Below are 25,264 nucleotides of genomic sequence, written 5' to 3' on the forward strand. Positions count from 1 at the left end.
ATGCGTGTGAGCCGCTTTCTGATGAAACTAAAGCTCTCCTACTGTGCGTTGTTGCTCCTGGGCTTCCTATTGCTCGTTTTTGTTCACCTGCCTGTGAACCTCAGATGTGAGGGCTCTCTGGGAGACCTGTGTATGGGGGAGTGTGAAACCACAAATGTGTCTTGGCAACCTCTGCTGACACCCAGGAAAATCTTCAAAGCGAAAACGGATCTTGTGGATTTCCTTGCTTTTCCAAATGCAGTAGGTTTGTATGTAAAACAAGTGGAGTGTGTGCTGCCTCTAGCTGTCGGGACAGACTCCAGTTCACCAGTTGCTTTGAATGTGTTGATCTGCTGAAGATCCTCCAAGGCACACGTGTGATCTGTTTTCTGAAGTATGTCAAATCTACACGAGACATGAGTAAACATTATTTGCTTTAATAGAACTGACTTTTTATAGAGAGAGTAAAGCTCCAAACAGTGCATAAACAGTAAAATTGAAATGTGAAATTGTGGACTGATCTCTCCACTGCTGTTAAAAAGGTTTTGCAGTGTGTGATAACCAGTCCCGTGGCCGGCTCTGGGCAGAGGAGAGCTGGGTAGCAGGTCACGGCATAATTGGAAAGCAGAACTTGTTTATGACGATAAACACGAGGGAGGGAAAAGTGCATTGACTGCTCCTGCTGAGTTGTCTTGCCATGTTTAATTATAAAACACCTGCTGTGTTGTCCTGCCATTAACAGCTTTGGAAACACGATCCATTAAAGGAAATCTTGCTGGCAAATAGACTTGTACGCAAAGTGACTCACTGGGGAGATCTCGATTTGCAATCAATTTCATTGATATGACTTACAGGCAGAGTGTGGCGCTGCCTGGAAATGACCTTCTAGCTGTACCGATAAGGCAGTTTGGGGTCTGATTCTTTCTTCTTTGCTTGCTACTTCTGGGGTGCTCTGCTTTTCTGACTCTTGCCCGTTATTTATCATCTCAGTACATGTTCTCTCTGGGTTGGGCAGGCGTGAACAGGAATATGCTTAGGGAACGCTGTAAACATCTCGGAGCAGCATCCCGATGTGCCATCCTCCAGACCTGCTCTCACATTAGAGCCAGGACAGTTAGTCATTGAATATTCTGGGGTTGGGCCAAACTCTGGTTTCAGAAGTAGTCTTTTTATTCCGTTGCCAAGATGGGGCTATCAGTCAAAGCAGATGTGCATAAACAAGAAACTTTTAACTTCCATCATGGAAAAAACATTAGTACAAACAGGCAAAAGAGCCGATTGTTTGGAGGTGCTCGAGTGCCCTCTTTCACTATCTGCAGAAACCTTCTGGGTTTGTAGCTGAATAAGAGTCTGCGTTGTCAAATTAAACTTCAATTCCATTTGTTTACTACTCATCTCTGAAAGGGAAGTGCAGACAAAAGACAAGGCGCTATGATTGTTCCGGCAGTTTGGTCTGCAGTTCTGGTGGGGGAGGAGAGAGAAACGAGATGAGTTACCCTTTAAAAAGTCTTTCAAAGTCCACCGCTGTGGATTAAGTACACTTCAAAGAGCATGCTCATTATTAACAACATCTTATTTTGGGGCTTCGCTAATAGTGAATATTTATACATGCTAACCAACATGTATAATAAATGAAAGATTAATTGGAAGAAAGTTTTATTTGATTTTGTTACTCCTGGTTGCAGAGCCTACAGAGCAAGCACGGTTCTCCAGCAAACAACGGTCTTCATTTTGAGTGAATTTGAACCTGAAACTCTATTTAAAGCTTGGAAGGATGAGAGATGGAGAAAATAGTGTGACCAGGCCTAGAAGTGCACGCACACAAGTTTACAAAGCAAAAGCTGGGAATTGTGTGCTGCGAGGGAGCTACTGCCTTCGAATGCGTTCAGTGCATTCGAAAGAGGACAGCACAATAATCATCATCTGCAGGAGTCTTAGGGGTATACTAATGCCTGGCTTGAGGTCCAGGCTACAACTGTTACGACAGGCGGCTGCTGTGCAGTATTTTTCCAAGATCTCTGGCGAGAGCCTGTTACCTACTGTTACGGTCTGATGTTTTTGTGCCACCATCTGGTCAGAAGTTTTTTTCCTTAATTTGCTCATTATGAGCTCCTTCACCTGAAAAGGAGCAGGTCTGCCTGACAGCTCATGCTTGAAGCAGGTAGAATAAATACTTTCTCTGCTGGACATGGCCTGTTTCCTCCCATTGAGAAAGCCGATTTAAAAGCCAGCTGGGCTTATGCAGAAACAGTACACGGATGCGGGAGTCCTGTCTGTGCTGCTGACTCCTGGGTGTCTTTCCAAGACTCCTTAAGCTTCCAGAGATCCTGGCTAGATTGCAGTCGGGTCAGTACCTATTTGCTCGTGAAGCAACTCTGATGCTTTCACTTTGGGGAAGAAACTGGAGGTGGTGCTTAGTCTGCTGTCTAGACAGTGGCAGTTCCAGGAGTCTGTGAGCAGTATGAGAGCTCTCCTTGGGGGAATGTTTTGTTCAGATCTGTTCTTCCCTATCTTGGCAGCAGGTAGGGATCACTTGCTTTCTGGCTTGGGTTTGACCCCACCGCGGTTGGCTGTAGGCACACATGGCTCCTGGGACAGGATTGCATCAACCTGCCGGGGTCTGGCCAGGAGATGGTGCTGAAAGGCAGCTGACCATGCAGGCAGGGTGCCTTGAAGCCCAGTTTAGCCCCATTAGCACTGGGATGGCCCACGTGGCTCTCTAAGGGTGTCGAATGCCTGTCATCCTTGGCGTTTGAGGTAGACCAACATGTGCGAGTCTGCAGCAAGACTCATTTGGATCTGGCATCAAGACCGCATCCCTGCACATGGATGGTAGTTCTCCAGAGCAGCTTGCTGGAGGGTCTGCCAACATTACAAACAAGCTCTCATCAGAGGCTTTCGGGGATTTAAACGAGCACAATCACTGCTGCACATCCTGAGGTTAAACTGAGTTTATACAGTATTGCCTGAGGGCTCTTTAGTCCTAAATACGCTGTGCATCCTGAGGTTAGAAGTGCTAGATCTGAGACTTCTGAGAAGGTGGCAACGATTTGGGCTTTTTTTTTTTTCCCAGCCATGTCCTAATAGGGCCAGCAACTAAATAGTGAATGACGATGCAAATTCCAATAGCAACAGTAAGTCTGAGTTGGGATGAACAGGAATAACTGTCTCAGCTCTTTTCCCCCCTCCAGGCTGTCTGCAGACCTTGCACAGTGAATCAGTTGGTTAGTGCTAGAAAGCTGTCAGCAACCTTAAATACTAGAAAATAAAGGGAGTTTGGGTGGCTTTTTTGAGGGGGAGGGCGGGGGGGAGGGATTATTACATTTTGGATCACACTCCACAGCGAAGGTGTTGCCTCTGCCAATTCCTTGCTTAAACCATGGCTTAAAGAGGCCTTGTGCTTTATTGCCGGGATAAATAGCATTGCTTTGTGGAGCACTACATTATGCTGTTTTTCATTAGGCCTCTGTTGCACGAGGAAAGAGCAGGGGAAGTGGAGCTGAGGAAGAGGAACACCCTTACGAGCTGTTGCTTACAGCAGAAACTAAAAAGCCAGTTGCGGTGGATAGGAAAACAAAAGGTAAGTGACCATCCAAAAAGCAGAGCTGTTTGCTTTAGATGCATTTAAGGCAAATATAGAGGGCAGAGAGTAACTGGAACAATTAAACTCTTTGTTGGGTGGGTGGCTGGGGTCTGGATTGCAATTGTTTTGTTTCCTGGTAATCTTCACTTTTATAAAGGAGAGATCTAAACATTCCTGTACAAAATGTACAGGGAGGAAGGGCAACTCTGCTATTGTGACAACTAAGAGATTGGGAGGACCTACTCTGTTAACTTAGAAAATAAGCAGATCTTGTGCACAGCCAAGCAAATGCAGAAGGGTGGAAGGCTGTGCCGTGTTGTTACAAGTGAGATGAACTGATGCAAGCATTTAAATGAGCCGTATTCTCCATCCAGCTGAATTTGAAGACCTGCTGGCGTTGCATGTTTGTATCGGCAGATGATTGGCCCTGCTATCCTGGTCTTAAAATCAACATCCCGCTGTGTATTAAAGCTAATTTGAGATGTAAACTAACAAAGGAGGAAAACAAACATGTGTAGAGCAAGCCCCTTTCTAGAACTGACTTGAAATCCACTATATAGCCATGTTAAGTATCAAATTAGTCTCTCTTGTCCCAGAGGGACTTCTGTGCTTTACAAAGGATCTGGGAACACCTTGTCTCTTGTGTTTGGCTATTGCTGGGCATTTTGGCTTTCCTTCAACAACAACAACAAAAGATTTGTTTAGAGGAAAAACGTCTCTTGCTTTATTCAAAAGTCCCGAGCAGGAATTTGGAAGGATTGAGTTTGGACTCTAAACCTGGAAACCATCTCACTTTGAGGATGAACAGAGGATAATGAGAACTCGATGTGATGCCTCATTGACTGCCCTGTAAGACCTGCAGCTTTTTTCTTTTTTTTTTTTTTTTTTTTTTTCCTTCTTGCAGCATGATAGCTTTCATTCCTTGAGTCCTGCCGCACTCCTAGCTCGTATAGGGTGGCACAAGAGGTCATTGTTTTCCCACCAGCATTTGCCAAAGCCACTTGCTGCCGGAGGCAAAGTTAGGATGCTTTTCAGGTTGGTGCTTTGCGGTCTCAGCCAGGAATAGTCCTTGGGTGACAGCCATTGAACCAGCAGCTTTCAGGCTATCTTTTCAGTGTGCAGCTATTGCTGGTTATTCAAGTGCGAGCTATTCCTGATGGCTTTGCTCCTTTCTCTGGCTACCATGTCTAGGCTTGATTAATAGGAGTGAAGGTGTGTCGTAATTATGTGTCAGATTAAAATAAAATCTCAGAGTAATGCATCTGCTTGTTCTTGATGCAAGTCTCTTCCCCTGAACACCCGAAGACGTCGGTACTGCAGGCCCTCTAAGCGCCATTTCATGGAGAGGTTGTGGGAAGCATCTTTAGCCTAGTAAGGGTCCAGAGCAGAGTCCTGTCTTAACATACAGGAGAAAGATAATAGCTGTGACTTCAGGGTTTGCAGTCTATGGAAAGTGTTAGTGTGTTTGTAACAAACCTAGAGTCCTTTCCACTGATGTGGTGGGAGAAGTCCAGGGATGCAGTTGGGTTTTCTCGTCTTCCAGGACTTGCTCACTCTCTTAAATGCAATTAGCACTATGACTAATGCGGTGGAGCCTTCGATCTGGTGGGGGCAAAGAGCTGCTCCTAGGGGGAAGGGGCCCAGCCAATGTATTTCTCATCTCTTGCATTTCTTAAGCTTGCCAGGGCCATCTCCCATTGCTCTTCGTGGTGGACCCGGAGAAAGGGACACGGTTGTTTGTCCCCCTTCTCCAGAGGGTTACCAGCTGTTTTCCAAAACATCTCAGAGTGCTCCCTGTGGCACGGCTGCATGCGTGGCAGTGTCCCCAGCTGGCAGCTCTCCCTATACTGCAGGAGCAGCTGAGCTTTGACAGGGCCCCATGTCATCCTTCACCTGCTGCTTGTCCTCTTGGGGACTTCAGGCTTCTCAACCCCAGTAGGAAACGAGACACTGACTATTTTTCTCTTTTGTCTTTAGCACTGGCTATTTTGTGTTGTACATTCTTGCTTTCTCTCACAGCGTTACAGGTTGCTTCTTTCTGCACACGAGTTTCATAACTGCTCTGGAAGGGTGGATCAGCTTTGAAATCTGCTTTATTACACTGGGAAGAAAAGGAAATGTTTCTGGCTTTCGCGGTAGCTGGGGTCAGATGCTACAAGGGCATGGGGAAGCAGGCGTAGCTGAGCATGAAACACGAGGTATATGCTGATGGGAGGGGGGAAGCTGCATTTAGGGAGTAGCAGAGTTGTTTTGGCAAAAAGTTAAACAAGGGCTGAGTGAGGGACTGAAGCCTTAATTGGGGTGTTGGAGAATTTTCCCACCTCTGGATCAGAAGGGTCCTGGAGCATCAAAGGCAGCAGCTCAATCCCAAGACAAGGGGCAGGCTGAAGCATGGCTTTGAATTGCTTCTTGGCCCTCGATCTAAGAGGCTGGGCTTCTAGATGTTACTTGATGAGTTCTGGAGGAGCCTTTGGTCAGAAGAGAAGGACTCTGATTCTTGCGGGCTATTGAGAAGGGCTTTTCAGGACAGCTGAAAGGCTGAATTTCAGGCACGCTGTTTTTAATGGTGCCTTTCATATCTGATAGCTGCCTTTGTTCCTCTTGCTGCAAGTTGTCTTGTATCCAGTGACTAGATGAATGTGGTATTATCCGCCTGGCTTTGGGTTGCCTTTTGTGTATGTTACAGCAGTTTGCTGTCACGTGCTGGAGCACTAGGAAAAGTTGGCTTAATGTTTTGGGCAGAGTATCAGAAGTGGTTTGAGCCAAATGCTCTCCCATCCCCTTCGGTAAGGAAACTCCGTGCAATCACATGCATGAAGTCAGGGCGTTCAGACCTTGGAACAGGACTTGTAAATAGGCCAAGAGTGGCGAACTGACCAGGAGGAGACTGTGCAACTCCTGCTGTGTTCAGAGAGACCCGATGGAGGATGAATGTGGAAAATACTTCTGAGTTTTGATGTCTGTCTTGCTTCTCAGCAGAGTCATCCACAAGTGCTGTCAGCAGTAACCAGCTGCAGGTAGGACTGACTTAGTTCCTTCTAATGGTTATTAAAAACTGATTTGTTGAGGTTCTGCTGTGCTGCTTCCAGAGGAAGCCCAGCTTGAAGTCCCTACTTTTTCCTTCCTCCTGCTAGAGTTTTTCTTTATGGTTGTGCTGGCTCAACCAGATGTATGGCTGTGCTCTAAACCAGATATCTGACCCAATGATGAAAGACGGAACATGATGCTGAGAGATTTAAAGAAAATATCTTTTCACAGAGCCAGAGTATGGCTGCAGAAGCAGTGGGATGGGTATCACTATAGGGAATCTATGGGGACACATGGGTACTGCAAACAAAGGTTAGAAGGGACAGATACCTCTTGGTTTGCCGTGAGATGAACGGTGGCGTAGAACCACCAGCCTACCTGCCCTCCCTTGGTTTTATCGTGGCTGGAGGACAGACCTTTTTCCCATGTCTCAGATCCAAGCCTGCATTTCTGCTGTCATGATGTATTTAGAAGCTTCTGTGCAGTCACAGTAGGGATCTCAACTAAGCAACTAAGGGCAGTGTTTTATTGCCCTTTCTTGAAAGGGGAATAGGGGAGGGAGTCCAAATGAGCTCAAGTTCAGGTAGCTTTTGGGGGATAAACTCTGCCCAAAATGACTGAGCTTGAGACTAATACAGGAGCGTATTGTACATTTCTGGATTTCACATGCAGTACCTCACTGTGTAAATGAGCCTTTGTTTCAGTTTTACTGCAGTTGAAGGTTATTTTTGCACCTCTAAAGTAGCACCAGCTTCCCTCTCTTCTCTGGCCTTTTATGCCACAGGAGATAGATTAGCATGCTCCTCACTTGACAAGTTCTGGCATGATGTAGCACGGGGATCCTTTTCTATATGAAAGTTAGAGGCTAGCGTACGCCCTTGCTAGTTTTAAGGTTGGGGAGCTTGAGCAGAAAGCAGCTGCAATAACAGCTTCATTCTCTTAATCCAGGGGCATGAAACAAATCCTGCTGGTGATATATAGGGAAAGAAACTTGATCGAGCAGGGCAGTTGCAGCTTAGTGTTACGAATTTAGGGAAGTGCTCGGTATCTGGAATCATCAGTCTGCTGGCAGGGGAGGTCTTAACTGAGTGCTCCCTGGGAAGCAGTCTGTACCCAGAAAGATGCTCCTGTTCCCATTAGGCCTTGGAAGCAACCTCTCCCGTTGGTGAAACCTGCAGCAGGCGTTGGCTGAAGAAGTCAGGACCAGTCAGATGTCTGTGCTTGGGTGTAAAATCAGCTAAGGGAGTTGGACAGAAGTCCCTATGTTAAGGACGACTCCCTTCAAGTGAAAAGGCGTAACCAGAGGAAGATGCTTTCAGATCCCTTGGAGTGCAGCAGATAGGTGGAACTGGGGTCTCTCTGCTATTCTAGCACCTAAATACTATTTTTCCCTTCTCCAAATGTACTACACACTTGAAAAATGAGTACTGTTCATCTCTGCCATGAGAAAAGTGATCAGCACATCAGCTGAATCACGTCAGTAACCTATCCCAAAAAGGTACACCTTCCCAAGATGGCCAGTGGTTGTTCTGGCCTCTCTGCTAGCTGTCCTGAGGCACCTTTAGTTGAAACCCTGAAAGGGTAAGGCCTGGGGAACCCTCAGTGTTCCTGCCATGTGCACCTCAGTGATTGAAAGGAGCGAGATGACTCTTTCCTTCCTACATTAGTTCTTCTGTCTGCAGCTTTCAGGGCAGGCTCTGAAACGCTCTTGAAATGTCTCCTTCAAGATGTTCCTCGCATCTTCTGAGCAAGTGCTGTTGCCCTTGCTTCATCCCTTCCTTCGCTGGCAGCTGCCTTGTATTTCGAAGTCCTTCATCGGCTTGAGGATGAATGGGCGGCTGTGATTTCTGTTCAACAGGAGCCCTTTTGTGAGTCTCTGGAGCTGGATTTGGAGCACTTTGTTCTGGCTGGACCCAAGTGTTCCAGCATGTGGCATAAATTTTCAGCAGCCGCCTCTCTGCCTTCAGCAGAAATGTCAGTAAAGGTTAAGCTGGGGAATGGAAGAAATGATTTCCAAGGAAGGAAAGAGGTTGAGAAGAAAGGCTGTTGAATTTGCAAAAGTTGTTCCCTCCCCATCAGGTTAATGTGGCTGTCCCGTCAATGCTGTGTTCCTCTTACCAGGTCGGTAGCTTTTTCTTATTAACACCAGTCTGTCCTATGAATGCAGCACGTCTGATCTCTTCTAAGGCTTCTCTCCAGCATTACAAGCTTCATAACTTTATGCAAAGTAGCTGAACATAGTCTGGTCTTGAGATCTTCTGATCGGGTGCTGCTGTTGGCACTCCCCAGCCAGCATTAGGAGCGATGCTGGTGACGCCACCTGCCCGCAGGGGCTGTGCCTCCCCCTTGGCAACTTCGGTTGCAGAACTTGTGGTTTATGTGCCCGTGCAAGGTAATCAACAACTACTTCATTGTCCTGGAATCTTTAATTCATAGGATCCAGAATGAAATAAGCCCTCGCATCACTTGATCCCAGCGAGAAGCGAGGTCTGCCGGCGCGCTGCCCTGGCAGTTAACCTCCGTTCGGGCTTTTGCTGTTCCTGACTCAGCTGCCAACTGAGCAAGCTGCTTATAGCATTTCTGTGGAGTAAACAAATGCCTGCAAGAAGGACTAGCTTACGCTTATCAAACACAGAGTGCATGAGACCCCAGGACCTAGAGCGGCTTGCAAAGACAAATGACTAATTCAGTCCTTTCCTGCCTCATTTCTGGTGTGAGGACAGACCACCAAACCAGATGGGTGTTAGTGTTTGAAAATGACCTGGTCAAGCCTAGTGCTGGAAAGGATGCTTGGGGGGAAGGAGTTGATCTCGCCGTTGTTGCTAATAGGCTGCTTTTAGTTAAGTAGAATTCATTAGTGTATTTTGCCCTCACTGAAATGAGGATTCCTTTGCCTTGGCTTCTGAGAGCTGCTGTCTTGCAAAGCAGGCAATTTCCTCTTCACATCTGAACGTCCTTCTTCCATTTCAGAGCCACGTTATCGGGGTGCTTTGCCTTAATGCTCCTTTGCAGTGTGGTTTTTTTTGGTCCTCAGACCGAGGAGTGTTTCTTCAGCGCTAAATGGAAGTGGTTAAAATTTGCAAGCGATTATGGGCAGGTAGAGGAATCCTTGGTAAATAGAAGTTATACTTAGCTTTACAAAGGTTTGCTTTTGCAGTTCGAATGCGTGTAATGTGACCAAGGTGAGTACACGTATGTCTGTGCACGCGCTTGGCAATTGGGATGAGTCAATTATTCATGATTTATGCAGGACCCTGGTACCTGATATTAAAGGTGTTGGTGCAGGAGTAGCTGAGTAGCAGTGTCATATTTCTGGGACAGACGGTACTCCACGCAGCTCGCTGCGTTAGTAGATCGGACCATTCTGCGTTCAGTGGTTTGCTTGCAAGAGAGACTTTTTGATCAAGTTTTTTATTGCATAAACTGGCCAGACGGTTCCACGCAGCTCGCTGCGTTAGTAGATCGGACCATTCTGTGTTCAGTGGTTTGCTTGCAAGAGAGACTTTTTGATCAAGTTTTTTATTGCATAAACTGTTTATTTCTCTCCCCTGAGTAAGGAGGAGAGGTTAAACTCGGAAACCACTAGGGAGGAAAGCAGTGTTTTTTTTGGGGAGCGGATTTTGGAATTCGCAGGTTGATTACAGTCCAGAAGTTTTCCCACCCTGCAGCTCGTGCCAAGAGCAGGGAGCGCTGCTCTAAATAACACTTTGGCCTTTATGGAAATGTATCAGATGTTCCAGGAGCCTCCGTCTCTGCTTCTCCTACCTCGCTTGCTCTCTCTGCAGGATATAGTTAGCACTTCTCTTAGCCTTATATAGCAAGGCCTGATAGTTAGTGTTAACAGGAATAAAACAACAAGGAGAGCTGCCAGATTGCATAAATCAGGCCAGTGTTTGGAATTTCATAAATGCCATGACTTTGGGTACAAGTTGAGCATGCGGAACAATACTGAACTGTTCTCTCTTTATCTCTCCCTCCCTTGCTGAGGGAGGGCAGGGGGAGAGCTGGAATTTTGCTGCTTCTTCCATGTTTTTAATTCCCCCTCCCCCTCCCCCATTTTCATCCCCTTGAAGACCACAGGAGGAGCAGTGGCAGCCGCAGCCAGGACTCTGCCGACGGCCAGGACATCCAGGTTCCAGAGCAGTTTTCAGGGTTGCTTCACGGTTCTTCCCCGATCTGTGAGATAAGTGAGGACCCTTTCAGGCTTGTTTCCTCCGCAGAGAAAGGAGGCACGGAAGCTACAAGCCACCCACCTGCTATGCAGCTGGAGGATGCTGACTTACCTGCCTCTGGATCAGTACGGACCAGCTCTCCAGACCAAAACCAGAAAGTGGTCTACGCAACCATCCAGCACACGCACGTCAACCGGGCGGATCCTGAAACTGTAGTCACGCCCCACGTGCTACAGCACCCCGGTGGTGCTGAGGAAGAGGGGGACAGAGCTGTGGGCAGAGCCCACCCGGGGAGCAAGCCCAAAGCCGAGCTTAAACTCAGCCGCAGCTTGTCCAAATCGGACTCTGATCTTCTGACCTGCTCTCCGACAGAGGACGATGCCATGGGGAGCCGGAGCGAATCGCTCTCGAACTGCAGCACTGGGAAGAAGAGGCTGGAGAAGTCCCCGTCCTTTGCTTCAGAGTGGGATGAGGTAAGGCTGACCTTGCTTAGCTTCTGTGCCAGGAATGAATCTGTACAGCATGAGCTCCTCTCTACTGCACTGGCCTTTGGAGGGGGTCCTGGGTGGTTTTCACTACTTTTACTAACTCTCATATCACATTAACAGGCAAATGCTCACCTGTAAGTCTTTAAGGTGTTAAATGCCAAAAGACAGGCTAAACTGGAGTGGGGGAGAAGCAGAATTGCGAGAAGTGAGGGGCTTTTCAAAGTTTTTTAAGTTGCTCACATACAGGACTTGGTTTCTTTTAGGCAAGCCAGATAAGTTTTTACATCCCCGAAGTGAGGGATAGTTGATAACAGCGCTCCTCACAAATCTTTGTGTTGATCTCCTCTTTGCAATTCGACTCTCCCAGCATCCGGAGGAGATGTTTTGTTTCTGGGTCCCTGCTGCTGGGGGGGTAAGCGGTGTCCTGGGTTCATGGGGATGGAAGGAAGAGAGTAATTAGGCTGTGTTTTCTGTATTTAATAGCTCCCGCTTTCCTCTTTGCGTATTTATTTCAGAGTCTTGTTAGAAGTCACTTTATTATAGTACAGGAGGCCCATGGATAGTTAAATATTTCATGCTCAGAAAGTTGGCCCTAGTGAACCACTCAGGCGAGATTAAGTGTCCCTCTGAAATTCAGCACCGCAGCATTACTGAAACATTCTTTGGAGATGATTCTCTGCTGGTAGAGCAGCAGCGCTGCGGAAGAGATAAGCTCAGATGAACCACTCTTTGTACACTGAAAGGAAATAAAACCCCTGGTGTGGTGCTGGGGGTGTGGAGCTCTGTGTGCCGGGCGTGTAAACTCATGGGACGGTTGTGGCCCTGCTCACCTGTCCTCTGTGCGCTGACCGATGCTCAGCTGCCTCTCCGATCCTGGCTTGGAGATAAAAATCATCTTTTGTGGAAGAGGGAGGTATTCAAAGATGCTAAAAGCAAAGTCGGAATCCCTCCTCAGTACGAGCCCATCTTTCAGTTCATGTTCTCACTCCCTCTCACTCCCTGCAGTGTTTCAGGGTTGCCAAAGATATCTGGTTTTCTCTGTAGCTGTTTTGGTTGTAGAGGCTTTGCTGTTAATTACCTGGGTCAGTTGTACTATGACAGTGAGCGAAAGATTCTGCAGCAGAAGGCTTATTTGAGAGGACCAGATAACTTTCACTGCACTTTTCATGCCTAACCGAACTGTTTACAGCAAACATTGAAAGGGAAGGAACCTTTGGCTTTACAGTGGTGCACGACTTCACTAGTAGCAGAGGTCAAGTGTTAGTGTGCCTGTGCTTCCTCTGCGCGGAGAAATGAACCCGCAGATCTGCTTCCCTGCTTGTAAACAAAAAGCATTACTTCCACCCAGTGTCAGCCTAACAAGCCACAGGAGGAAAATCTGCTTTTCCTTCCTGTTATGTTGAGGTGAGGAAATCAAAGAAAGAACGTGAAAAATTCACACCTGTCTACAACGGGGCAGGTCTAACTTAAAAAAATTTGTACTATCAAAACCTGATGATTTTATTTGTCTTCCTGGTTTCTGGTGTAATTTAAACGTTTTGTGGAATGGCTTTAACCTGGTAGGAGCATCCTGTGGCCGGAGCACCGATTTGCCTTGGGGTCTCATGGCTGTCACAGGCCGGCTTGAATGATTCTGGACAAAGGTTTCGCCTCTCTGCCTCAGTTTCCCCATCTGTGAGATGGCGATAGCCTCTTTTTGCAGAATGTTTTTGTTCCCACTGAAAAACACTATGTAAGGTTAAATATTCTCACAAGAAGGGGGACAAGCCGGCAGCTGGTGATTCACTGCCTTCAGCTTGATTTGCTCTTTAATTTCCAAAGGCTGTATAGAGGCATTTGGGGTCTCACTCTGACTCCTGGTGCAACGGTTGCACTCTTTGCTGTTGGCGGGAGGGGCACGGTTCATGGGTCAGAGCAATTTTCTATAGAAGCAGCATAAAAGGGAGCTGCTGTGATAGTAGTTTATATAGTCAGGCCAGGTCTTGCTATAAAATATCTGAAAGCAGACTCCTATGATTGGTAAGAAATGGTAAAGATGCACCTGTGGGGAATGTTTGGGTTTTTTTTTTTTTTTTCAGTGATTTGTATGTGCAGAAAGGGACTGATCTGGCTGGTCATAATGGCAACAATGAGATTTAAACATAAATGTAGTGCTGTTGTTGGAGGTTTAATTAGTTCCCTGAATGGGATAATGCAGCTGCTCTGAATTAATGCAACTTGCAGCCTCTGAATTTACCAGGCTAATATAAAACCTTGTTGAGCCACCCCTGTTAGCAATGATTTGGCTCTTCCTCTGTGTTGAGGGGAAAAAATGGCAGATTTATATGCATTATTCTGTTAATTTTAATAGTCTTTATGCGGGCAACTGAGGAGGAAAGTGATCCGTGTGCAGCTCTGTGCAACATGCAGCTGTAGCAAACAAGCTGAGGATTTTGCCCACTGGCCTTGCCAGCAGTAGGTGTGTCTGTTCGAGGCGCCGGGGACTTGGGGAGGGACCTGTTTATGTCCGTGGACAGATGGGATCCGTGGCAGAGGCTGAGCTAGCATCGTTCTGGGCCATGGGTGACTCTGCTCAGCCAGTCTCGCTGACCGGGGACAGCAGGAAAACCTGCTGTTTGGAAGCGAAGGGTCAAGTCCCTTCCCCAGCCGAGCGCTGCCAATGCCCTTTGTTGGAAGTGGAAGGTGGTGCCGGCTTTGCCAAAAGGGTGGGATGGGGAAGAAATGATTCACTTGGCAAAGCTCGTCCCTGTTCCCAGTTGCAGCTCCCCTGCTCCGAGGGCCTGGCCCAAATAACAGATGCCGACAGCGCTGCTTTGTGCTCCGTGCTGCAAAGGGCGTTCAGCGTGCGTCCCGTCTGCCTCCTGACCCACCGGCTCCTTCGTGGGAGTGCGAGTGCACACGTGGTGTCCTCCCTGCAGCTGCTGTCGGATAGAAACTCTTTGCAAGCAAGCCAGAGAAATTACTAACGCAAACAGCAATGTATTGCCCAGAGAGAGGGGTGAGGACCGAAAATGCTCGATCCTCCGCTTGAGTGGGAAGCAAGGTGGGGGAGAGGAAGTGTGTGAGGGGGTAAAGCTCCTAGTCAGAATAAATATTTGAATCCTTCCAAACTTGGCTGAGGGCTAAAGTGATAAATTTGTTTTTTGTAATTGGTTCATAAATATTTAGCAGCCGTGAGATGAGCAGGCAGCAGTCACAGCTCGCTGTGAATTTTGTATAGGAGAATAGAATCATAGAATCATAGAATCAGGCAGTCACAGCTTGCTGTGAATTTTGTATAGGAGAATATACTGTGTTTGCACTCCTGAGGGAGGAGGGGGGGCTCTTGGTGCCCGGCTCGGCTGCCAGCCCCCTTTCCAGGGCAGATTAACTCGCATCTGCTCTGCCTTCCTTCTCTGCAGAGCCGCTCCAGCCCTGCGTGCCTGCCCGGGTCCGTGCACGAGCCCTGCCGTAGGCAGGCAAACCTTGCGTCGTGCAAAATGGTACTGAAGCCCCTTAGAGTTTGCTCAGCAAACCGTCCCACCCGCAGCGTGCGGTCCAGGAGGGGCTGACCTGATTTCTCTCTTGCTGATAAGCTATTCCAGGTCTCTATGGATGAAAGGTAACATATACATGTCTAATATGAACAGTAAGCTGTTTAACAAAGGCTAAGGGGTATGCAACAACTTTTGCTTTATTCTGAGCCCATGCTATCTGATCGCTCTCGGCCAGGTTTAGGTGTTGAACGGTTCCTCCTCCCCCCGCCCCAGCTTCCGTTGCTTTTTTTCCCAGGTCCTTTTATCCGTTTGCTAGATCAGCGTGTCTGCGCTAAAGGAGAGCGCCTGACCGAGACGAAGTAAAACTTTGTCACAGTCACTCACTGAGCTGCCACAGCTCCGCTGGGGAAGCAGCTTCCTGACAGTGAGAGGAATTAGCGGGGATGTAATTTCCTGGGGGAAGCAGCGGAAGGACGATGGCTGGGCTTGAGGATGTTGTAAAATAGTCCTCTAGAAACTGTGGTGGCTTGAGAAGAAGTCGGGCTGTGACAAACGCTTTCTGTCCTTTAGATGCTGTCAGGTTGATAAAAGCCATGTAGGGGTATTTGGAAGCCGCGTCCTATGCAGCCTCGCTTCTCGCAGGACCAAGTGAGGTGATGAAGTGAAAACCGCTAAATGCCAACAGCAGATAAATGAGCTCCATTTGTAGAGGAGGAGGAAGAGGGGAGATGTTTGGCTTCAGCAAAACGCGAAAACGTTGGGCAGTGTCTCGGCTCCAGGAATTGAGGTTTAGTGCCTTTTGTGATAGGTTTCCAATGTACCGCTGCTCCTGCAATTATCGCCGGTTGTTCGTTTCTGCTTCGTACCCCGCGCTCCTGCCTGTGCGGCAGTGCAGCCAGGATGCCCTGCTCGGGGGACTTTTTTTGTTTTCAGGCTTGCAGTGTGGTTGTTCTTGATACGTGTATGGTCCGGGAGGTGCATCTGTACAACCTGATGTCACCAGCCCATATCTGCGTCCACGCTCCGAACAGAGACGTCTGGAGTTGAGGCACGGTGATGTTTGAGTTTAGCTGCTCTCCTTGGGTCATAGGTATCAGTGAGAAAAATGATCTGTTAAGTGTTCAGGGGTGAAGAATGAGGCAGGCTACTGAGAATTAGCCTCAGACCTGGCTCCTGACAGCCCTTAATCCTCCACTTCCAGCTGTCTGCTATCAAGTAAGTGGCTCCGATGCTGAATTTGTAATGAATGCTGGGCTCAGAGGTTCCAGCATCAATTTCACAAAATGAGGTAGTTGCCTTGTGTTCTGTCTTTAGCTCTTTTAGGAAGAGATTAAAACCTCTTCAAAAGAAACTTTGGGAACTGAATAAAACATGTATTTTATTTTAGCTTTTTTTTTTTTAGAAAAAAGGAGATGCACAGTCCACCACTTTGATGCGTTTTTTCCCCTAAGTGAATTAATTGAAGAATTAATGAATATTCTGTAGCTAATTAAGGCACTGGGCAACCATCATCTCCTATGAATAATTGCAGTGGTGCTCCATGTTTCGCTCTCGTCGCAGAAGGAAATCTTTCCCATTTGCAGTAACTGTGGACGTGGTGTTTCACCTGTTGCTGACCCATTTTGGGGGTCTTAATGTCACGTAAGGACGGATGCCAGGAGTAAATGGCACATCTGTCGTGCCTTCCATCACAGGTTTTGAAGAGCTGGGGAGCAAGTTGTTAGAGGTTGTGGCTGCTGTGGGGTGGCTTTAAATACTTGAGCTCCGTGAACCTTGTCGGGACTGCTTGGGTGCTTAATTTCCTAGTGGAATTAGTGCCTTAATTACACGCTTACAGTTGAGGATTAAGAACATTTGCATTGAAGTGTGAAACTTTCAGGAAAGCTCTTGATGCAAAACCTGCCACTGCCTTAAAAAGACACCCAGAAGTTGAAATTCAGAGCTGCGAGCTGGTGTTGAAAGAAAATGCAAATATTTCCCTTGTTATGCAGGGGGAGAGTTGCTATTTTTGTGCCTGGTGAAACTGCATCTTGTAAAAGCTCGGTGGTTTTTGTTCAGACAAGCTCGTGCACCTTACCTGCCGGGTAACAGTTCCCGTATGACCCGTGCTGTAGATCAAAACACTGGTGTCTCAAGTGAGAAACGCAGTTGAGAAAACAGTATGTTCAGCCTCTCCACATTCGTACCACCTTGCGGCACGCAGGCTGGCCATCGCTTCTCTGGCTCGAGTGGTCCTGCATGGTCCAAGGACATCCCTGCCGCGCGGGTCACAAGGCTCCTTCCTCGCTTGCCAGCAGCCTACGCTTTCTGAAACGTTTGATTTATTCTTTTGGTTCAGGTGTTTAAACCTTAGTGCTTCATTCGCCCTGGGTTTGCCTTGTGGGACCAGGCAGAGCCTGTTTTCAAAGCGAGGTGTGCTTGGTATGCTTTTCGGCCGATGTCCCTTGCCTGGAGCCGGCCCTCTGTTTCTAAGCTCTCGTTCCAGTTTTCCCTTTGCCTGTTTGAAATGTCTTACAATTTTTTTTTTGTTGTTTAGGGGAAAAGCAGTAATGTGGTCAGTATTTTTGTTCTGATTTCTGCTATTCCAAATAAGCATGTCCATCAGGATTTTAACTTAATTATTGGGCTGATTATTCTATTATCTCCAGATCCCAACGTTTCCTCTTGTTTTTCCTGTGCTAAGGTCAGGAATTCTTACATCATCCCTCGCGTCGAATCTCTTTTCCCTTTGCCCCAATGGCGAGATTTCCTCCATCCTGATTAACTTTTTGAAGTGAAAGCTTTTGTGTTTCCACCTTACAGGTTTGCTTTGCATCTATTGCAAATGGCCAGCCTGTTAAAATTATAAACCAACACTGAGCTAAGCCGATCCAAGTCAAATTAAGACAATTTGCCAGTTTCGTAGGTAAAATCATTTGGTGTCCTGGTCTGAAAGGCAAACGTAAAGACCAAGCATGCTTTATTCCCGTATTTAGCAGCAAGGTTTAGACATAACAAGAATTATATTTGCCAGCTCTTTGAATCGTATCGGTTCATCTGGAACCGGACGGGTATCCGGGGCAGCTCTCCCTAAGGCAGGTTTGCAAAATACAGTGAGACGTAGCAGCTTATCGGCTACCCTGTGCGTGGAAGAAACCTTCCATCCATGCATTCAAAAGGATTTGTGAAAACGCCCTCAATCCAGATCTAAATGCACAGTGACTTCTTTTCTCCTCTTATTTATAGGTCACCAATTACAGACTGAACGTGGATCTAAATTAGCGTGTGTGCATCCAGTGCACTAGAATAATGTAACAATTTCAGTCCACTGCTGCTGTGTTTCTGTTAACTTTTCAAGTGTATTAACTCGGTATTTCTCAATCAGAAGCTTTTGATTCTTTTATGTAAATTATTCGTGCTCTGACGGCTATTTTGGTTATGTAACGATCTTGTGATCATGAGCCTTTTCGGGACTCTTTTTCAGGAACAGAAATGTCCGGTCTCGGTGTCCTTACTAAATTCAGTCTTTCATTATGTTCTCTTCCACTTAACGTCGCATCTTCCAGCGCTTCTGAAGAAGCTTTTATTTTTAAAAAAGCATTTCTGTAGCTCTGTCCGAGGTCTCCAAGCGGGCTTCACCATCCTGTGTTGCATCCTGCACGCTGGAGACAACCTCTGCACCAAGAGCCAAACAAATCATTTTTGGCTCTGTGTGTTAAGACACGAGAGCATGAAAACGTAGCTGTGAAGACGGTGAACTGATTTGGTATTCTTAAGGGGTTTTTGCCTTTTATTTTAAGCTCAAAATAAGCAGCGTCCAGCCGTTTCACTGTTACGAGCAGATGCATTGTCGCATTTGGCCATCTTTCTTGTCATGTTAACGTCGAATTTTACTGGGTATTTGTCAAAAAATATTGATATTTGGAGGGCTCTGAAACTGCAGATCCACCGCACGTTGGTTGTGAAATACAAATATATACCATCAGTTCCTTTCCTTTTGGTATGTGTTCAGTTTTGTAATTCTGGGATTTGTACAAAAACACAGACTGGAGAGTGGTATGAAGCAACAGTCCCTGAGCCGGATCCAAATGAGTTTCTCAGAGACCATATTAAGCCAGAAAATGTGTGCGCCTTTATCACTAACGAACAGTTGCAGAATGTCTTGAAATAAATAAATTCAGTGAGTCCTCGCGTTGTGTGTGGAAAGCACATGCTGCTGGAGGGGGATATAGCATGGGAACCCTGAAGTTTAAGTGTTGAAATGTGCCTCAAACAACAGGCTTGCTTTTGTAGTTTAGGTTTGAATTAGCAAATTGAGCATTATATTTTCCAGGCCTTTGGTATTTGTTATGCTGAGTTCATAACAAAGGTATCGAAAAGCTGGTATTTTTTGTATACATAGAATATACTGGGCGATGAAATATGAGGCTTCTGCTCTATGGGATGGTGATGTTGAACATAAGCCGAAGCATCACGAACTAAACCAGAAGTGGTTTATGTGCTGTCACCAATCTAGAAATGAGATCCATGGCCCAGATCCAAATTTCCCAGGACTACACTTGCGCTAAGGAGCCAGCAGGCATTGTCCCAGATCCTCCTCTTGCTCTTAATATTTGCAGCTCCATCCCTTTCAGAGATCCTGGTGCATGCTGCGATCCAGCCATCCCTCTGCTCCGAGGACGTGTCCCAGCTGGGTCTGAGCAGCCTTGCTTCCACCTTCAGGGATGCGATATCAGTTAGTAATATCAGGTAGCCGTTAACCAAAGGCTTTTCTGGGGAAAATGCCTTAGATCACTTGTGTCTTGCATCAGCAGGATAAACAGGGAAGCAGGCAGGACCTGACTGCTGTTAAAGCAGCACCTGTTATATTGTCTCCCAGATGAACGTCTGCACGCAGCATCTTCTTGGCTTGCCCGCCGCCTGCGAGCGCCCTAATCACGGCGGTATTTTGAGCCTGCGTCGTGTTGGCTTTTAGAAAAGCTGCCTTTCTGTTGGCTTTGGCCCCTCTATTGTTATCTGTCCTGTTGTCACGTCAAGCCTCAATTATTGTGAATCTGCGAAATGCTTGGAAGCTGCAGCGAGTTCAGCGTGTGACCCTGGGCGCTCACCGTGCCTCGCTTTACTGGGCCGCGGGCTGCAAGAGCAGCAAGTGCGTAGAGATACAGCTAATAAACGCGAAGCAGCATGTCAAATGTAGTGGACTTCATTTCGGTATGGCTGCTGGGGAAGGCTGTCTGAGGTGTCTTTTCACCATGTGTTTCCTAAACTTGAAATGAGAAGCAGGAGGAGTTGGGCCAGTGCGATTACCACTGCACCGAGAAGCCTAGAAAATGTGGAAGTATCGGCTAAGGGGCGTTATTGCCATTTACGGGACTCGTGGCGTAAATTGGGTATTCATTTTGAGATGCTTAAAAAGGCTAAATCTGTTTTTTCATTCAGGCCGTTGCTCTTGCGCAGGGTGTTGGTATTCAGCACCGTTGTGCAACTGCCGCTTGAGTCATTTGCTTGTGCTGACCTCTTCCGTCCCCTCCGGACCATGTACCGCATCTCTTGAGAGATGATTTCACAAGTCAGCAATTAAAAAAGAAAATCCTAAATCTTGATTAAATAGCTCTGCTTTCTTTTTCCTCCCAGCAACCCCAGAATAACTTGCTCTTGTTTACTAGAAAATCCATACAACAGTTGGAAACGGCTAGCAGCATCTCGTGTTCGGCTAGAGTCACCTTGTAACTGCCTGACGCAAACTTGCAGCCATGATATTGAAGGTTGAGAGGCTTTGTGTGCAGGAGAGATCATCTTTTTCAGGCAACCATACAGCTCATGGTTGATCTTACCTTTGCTGTATTTGGGGTTTGTTGCTGTGGCATTGGTACGAAATGGAAGCATCAGATGGAGGCGTTCTGTGCTTCCCCAGCATCGTCCGTTGACCTAACACACCCTTATTTTTCTCCCCTGCTTTTTCCAGCTAGCCCATTAGGCTGTAATAAGACTGGTCACTTCGTAATCGGAGGCGTTTGTTGTACTCAAAGGGGTTTTTAAACTGTAGAAGCAGCTTGTCTGGTTTTTTTAATAATTTCAAACCAAATCTGCCCCATCCCTCAGTTGTAGAAGCATAGAAATAATGAAAACTTAACCCTTGACACTTACTTGGAATTGCAGAAATTCAAAATACTGATAACCTTTAAACCCAACTTTGGGTAGCTTTCGAGTAGCTTTCAAGAATAAAATATGCTGTTGGAACTGCTATCTTGTCTGCCGAGCTCCAGCCCCAGGCGAGTTTGTACAATAGGTTATGAACCCCTGAATAATAAGGATTTATAATGGGAATCCTGATATATTCTTAATTATGCTTATGCTGCAGGGTGTCATTATAATGCACTAATACCATACGTATGGTAGATAGTGTGCCATTTGTTTCTGTGTGTTTTTATTTAATTATAGACTTCTATCCGAATAACTTTATTGCTCAGTGTTTCTGTTTCTTTGATGCATGTGCAGGCGTGCCATAGCTTATCTTCCTTGTGACCAGGCTTCTGGACTGGTGATTTAAAGCTGCCAGTTTGGGAAGGGGCCACAGAGGAAGCAGAAGGCATTGACCCCACGCGGGGTTTTTCCTTGCTATGTGCAGAGCTCAGAAAGAGATGGGCAGTGGATGCGTGATACCAGAAGGTATACTATAAGGCTATATAGGCTATAAGGGAAGGTAAGCTCGAGAAGCACCAGGCAGGAGAGGTTTTGAGGAGAAACCCTGGTCCGCTGTCTCCTAACGCTCTTGGTGATGGCACAAGCTGACAGTCCCCCCCGTGTCGCAGAGGTGGGGATGCTGCTGTCACCTTTGGGTGATCTGCTGAAGCACAGAAAGCACCTCAAGGAAAAGAAAAAAAAAGCCGTTTTCTGCTGGTTTTGTTCCCAGAGGCAACATGCTGTAGTTACATGTGTTTGCGTATAAGTATGTGTGCAGACACACCTTCAACTCTAAACCATCCCTAGATGATAGTGTGTAGTTGCCTATTCAGGCTTCCCAGGTGTCAGGGGCTGATGCAGCAGCGAGGAGCCTGTGAAGAGCAGTAGAATAAAGCAATCTGTTACATCTCGTTGTGTTCGTACCTGATTTAACAAGTCTGAAGTTGTTACAGTGATTTAAAGGGAAAACAATTCATTGGAGGAGCTCTTCAGTGCCCCTGAGTTAACTCTAAAAGCTGTTTTTCCAGGATAAAAACGTCCAAGGGGCTCTCCTTTGTATATCAAGGCATATCTGGATTTTAATGGTAATATTTGGCTTCTCAGAAATAAGCTCCCTGCAAAGGAGCGTGTGTTTGTGTGCGTGAGGGAGGTGTTGGAAAGAGAGCACTGCGTGGAAAGGTTGGCCGACATAGCCTGGTGTCTTAGGCACACTTCCAACCTCCTAGTTAACATACGCAAACCTCCCCTTCTGGTTGGCCTTCTTAATTTCGAAGCGGGGAAGCATGCATTTACTCTAAACGGAGCTGTTCTGTGGGGCTCAGAGCTTGGAGCTTGGCTGGGGGATGCAAGCGCGGGGTGTTACGCTTGCGGAGCTGCAGAACAGCAGTGCAGATCATTGTCCGAAGCAGCTGGATGCTCTGACCGCCTATTGTTCTCGGAGGGGACGGAGGGAGGGGGAAACCCTGCTTATAAACCCTCTGGGGTAGGATAGCTGTAGCTCTCGGCAGTACCTGGTCATCCAAATGCTGGCATGCACGTGTATATGTATTTTTTTTTTTTCTTCTCCCAGGACAACCTTGCTATGTCCTTGGGAGTCACTGATGCTGCATGCGGAGACTGAGAACAAAACTTCTGCATTTATATTGATGGTAAACGTAAGGGCTTTTCAGCCGTAGGTGAGGTTTTACTAAGCCCCTTCCGGAAAGCTCCAGTAGCATAAAGATGTCCCCGAACCGGGGTGAGTGTCATGCTAATGGAGTGCTGCTCAATTTTGTGCTTTCTGAATGAAGCTTCCTTTCCCTGCATGCAAATGAGTTGCCGCAGACAACTCGTGTTGCATGAGGCTGTCTTTTATTTTGGTGAGAAAAGACCCCGGGACTTGTTTAATTGTCCTCTGTCTCTCTCAATGGACTCGCTGGCTCCAAACTTCAGCGTTGGCTCTGGGGAGGAAAAACTGGAGAGATTAATACGGACACGGCGGCTTCACGTCCATCAGGGCAGGGGAGTGGAAACGAAGCGCATCAGGGCTGGCTGCGGAGTGATGCCTCTGCGGGGCCGCGCGTGCCCTCCGAGGAGAAGGGTCCCTGGAGGCTTCGGTGCCCTGTACCTGGCACCGCTGTCTTCACAGAAGATGCGGGACCTGTCTCCCGCCGGTCACGCAGGGTGGTATCAGAGGAAGGGAGATATCTTGCTTCCTGCTCACGTCGAAAGCCATTAGATGCTTCTGCCATGAGTGCTGTGAAGTGGGGAATTACTTTGCAGGACTCTGGTGTTGAAATGTCCTCTGTCTTGCCAGCAGAACAAACCTCAGCATCCAGCGTGTCCTCCAAGCTGGCTTGGCTTTTACTGGCCTTCTACAAACAAATACCTTTTTCTCCATTAATCAAAACTCAGTCGTTTGGGATAGTTTGTTTTAAGATAAAGTTCTGTTTTGGAGTGAATTGCCAGTTGCTATGTTTTCGTGGCTGCCTGCCTGCGTGGAAGAGCTTACCACTTCCCCAGCCCCGGGATGACTCTCAGCCGCACCCAGCTCCTTCTTTTGGGGTATTTTTATTCTTCGGCAAAATGTAAGCAAATGTGAAAATAAATCGGTGTGCTTCAATCCCGGTAACCGCTCTGCAATTCCTTTCCCATCGCACCCCTTGCTTCGGGGTTTGCTGAAGGGCTCTCTCCCATCCTTGCAGCCTTTTCCTTCTCCCAAAGTATTTTAGCTTTGCAATAGTTTGTCTCCTTTCTTGGTAGGGTTTCGGGCCTCATTGGCTAAAATACCTTTATAGCGTGGAGCCAGCTACCCCTCTAGATTAGGAATAACAGACATGATTGTATTAATTTAGGAGGCAAAAGGATTTTGCGGTTTTATTTCTGTGGGTGTAAAAGAAAAACATAACCCCCCCCCACCCCACAACCTGTTCAGGGACGGACGCTCGGTGCTTCAGTGGAAAAAAACAGGTTAAGCCAAAACAAATCGGAACTGAGTGTTCAGGCTACAACTAAGTCTGAACTGCAGCGCTATATTTAAACATGGTATTTTTGTATTTTAATAATTAACCACTGGGAAAGAACAGCCTAAAAAACTGTAACGTAGGCTATTTTCAAGGTATCTTCTCTTCCAGCCCTATCTTAGTGCCGTAGAGTGCGGCTGAGGACTGGTTGTGGAGGACAGGGATGCTTTAAAGCGTTCATTCCCTCTTTAGGTTTGTGTCCTTCTCCTGTATTCTTATCTTTGCAACCTCTTAACAGTTAAATCGAGATGATCAGCAATAAACCGGTGTTTGAGTTGGTGTGTGACTTGGGAGAGTGTTTTCTTTTTGTGGAGAGCCGAGGGTATGAAGCAGGATTTCCCTTTGCGTTAATTGTGATACAGTTTTGACCGTGCGTAACGGTGACCACCTCCAGATCAAACTGACGTTTAGCAAAGGATGGGTTGTGAAAGGTAATCCTTTGCCATGTGATTATTTCATTACCATTCAGTTTTATATAGCACAGGGCAATTCTCTGCTTTTGAGGAAAAGTTCGTGGGTGTTTCAGTGCTGGAGAAGCACCTGCAAGCCCTCACGGCTGTGTTTTGACTGCAGAACTGTCAGTGCTGGGGACTGAACCTGAAAAGCATCAAGTCCCTCTCGTATTAGGGGAGGGCAGTGCGATGGAAACAAGTGAACTTGGCCTGGCACCCAGAGTTAATTTGCAGTTTGAATCCAGCTATGGAAAAGGGATGCAGGGAAGGAAGCAAATTTTTCACGGTGTCAGACTGTGGCGACCTGCCCTGGGCAGGGGAACTCATCCAGTCTGAGAGCAGAGCGGGTTGTGATCTGGATTCACGTTGCCCTCTTGTCTGCAGCTTTTGGGCACCTGTTACCTCCATGCGTGGGGGAGAAGTTGTTTTTAGAAAACTTACCTACATTTAAAGGCAGTGAAAAGATGGGGAAAGTCCTCTTATTGTGCACCGTCCTCTCCAGGGCCATAGTACTGCAGTAGGCATTGGTTCTTCCCAGTGAGAAACACAGCAGAGGAGCCGACCTTTCTTAAAATCAAGTTAAAACTTTCTCTTATCCTTTGTCCTGCATTGTGAAAGAGCAAAACTGCAAGTGGGTAAAGGTTGAAGAGGGCATCCAAGCATGGAATGCGGTGGGGGAGGGCGAAATGCTGGCTCTACCAGTGCAAAAATGCTAGGAAATAAATGGGATTTTTTTTGTAATGAGCATCTGATGGGAGGGAGCTTACCTGGCTCTTGCCAAATAACGTTCAGAGTCGTAGCTCTGACCAAAGAGGGGCTGCAAATGTGGGGTTTGAATCTGCCACGGAAACATGCTCTTGTGCTCTTTGCCTTTCCCAGCAGCACCGGCAGCAGTCCCCGCACGTCTTCAGAGCTGGGTCCCG

At 47.0% G+C, this 25,264-nt stretch overlaps 1 protein-coding gene across 1 annotated transcript in view; it reads left to right on the forward strand.

Moving 5' to 3' along the window:
- Positions 1 to 25,264, forward strand: part of ANKS1A (ankyrin repeat and sterile alpha motif domain containing 1A) — a 79,727-nt gene that overhangs the window by 14,436 nt on the left and 40,027 nt on the right. Inside the window, exons 10-11 of the mRNA XM_009272857.1 lie at positions 3,442 to 3,559; positions 10,663 to 11,234. Of these exons, the coding sequence (XP_009271132.1) occupies positions 3,442 to 3,559; positions 10,663 to 11,234 (690 nt within the window). The remainder of the gene's footprint in view (positions 1 to 3,441; positions 3,560 to 10,662; positions 11,235 to 25,264) is intronic.

This window comes from Aptenodytes forsteri, unplaced genomic scaffold (assembly GCF_000699145.1).
Source record: "Aptenodytes forsteri isolate BGI_AS27 unplaced genomic scaffold, ASM69914v1 Scaffold142, whole genome shotgun sequence".
NCBI classification, from domain to species: Eukaryota; Metazoa; Chordata; class Aves; order Sphenisciformes; family Spheniscidae; genus Aptenodytes; species Aptenodytes forsteri.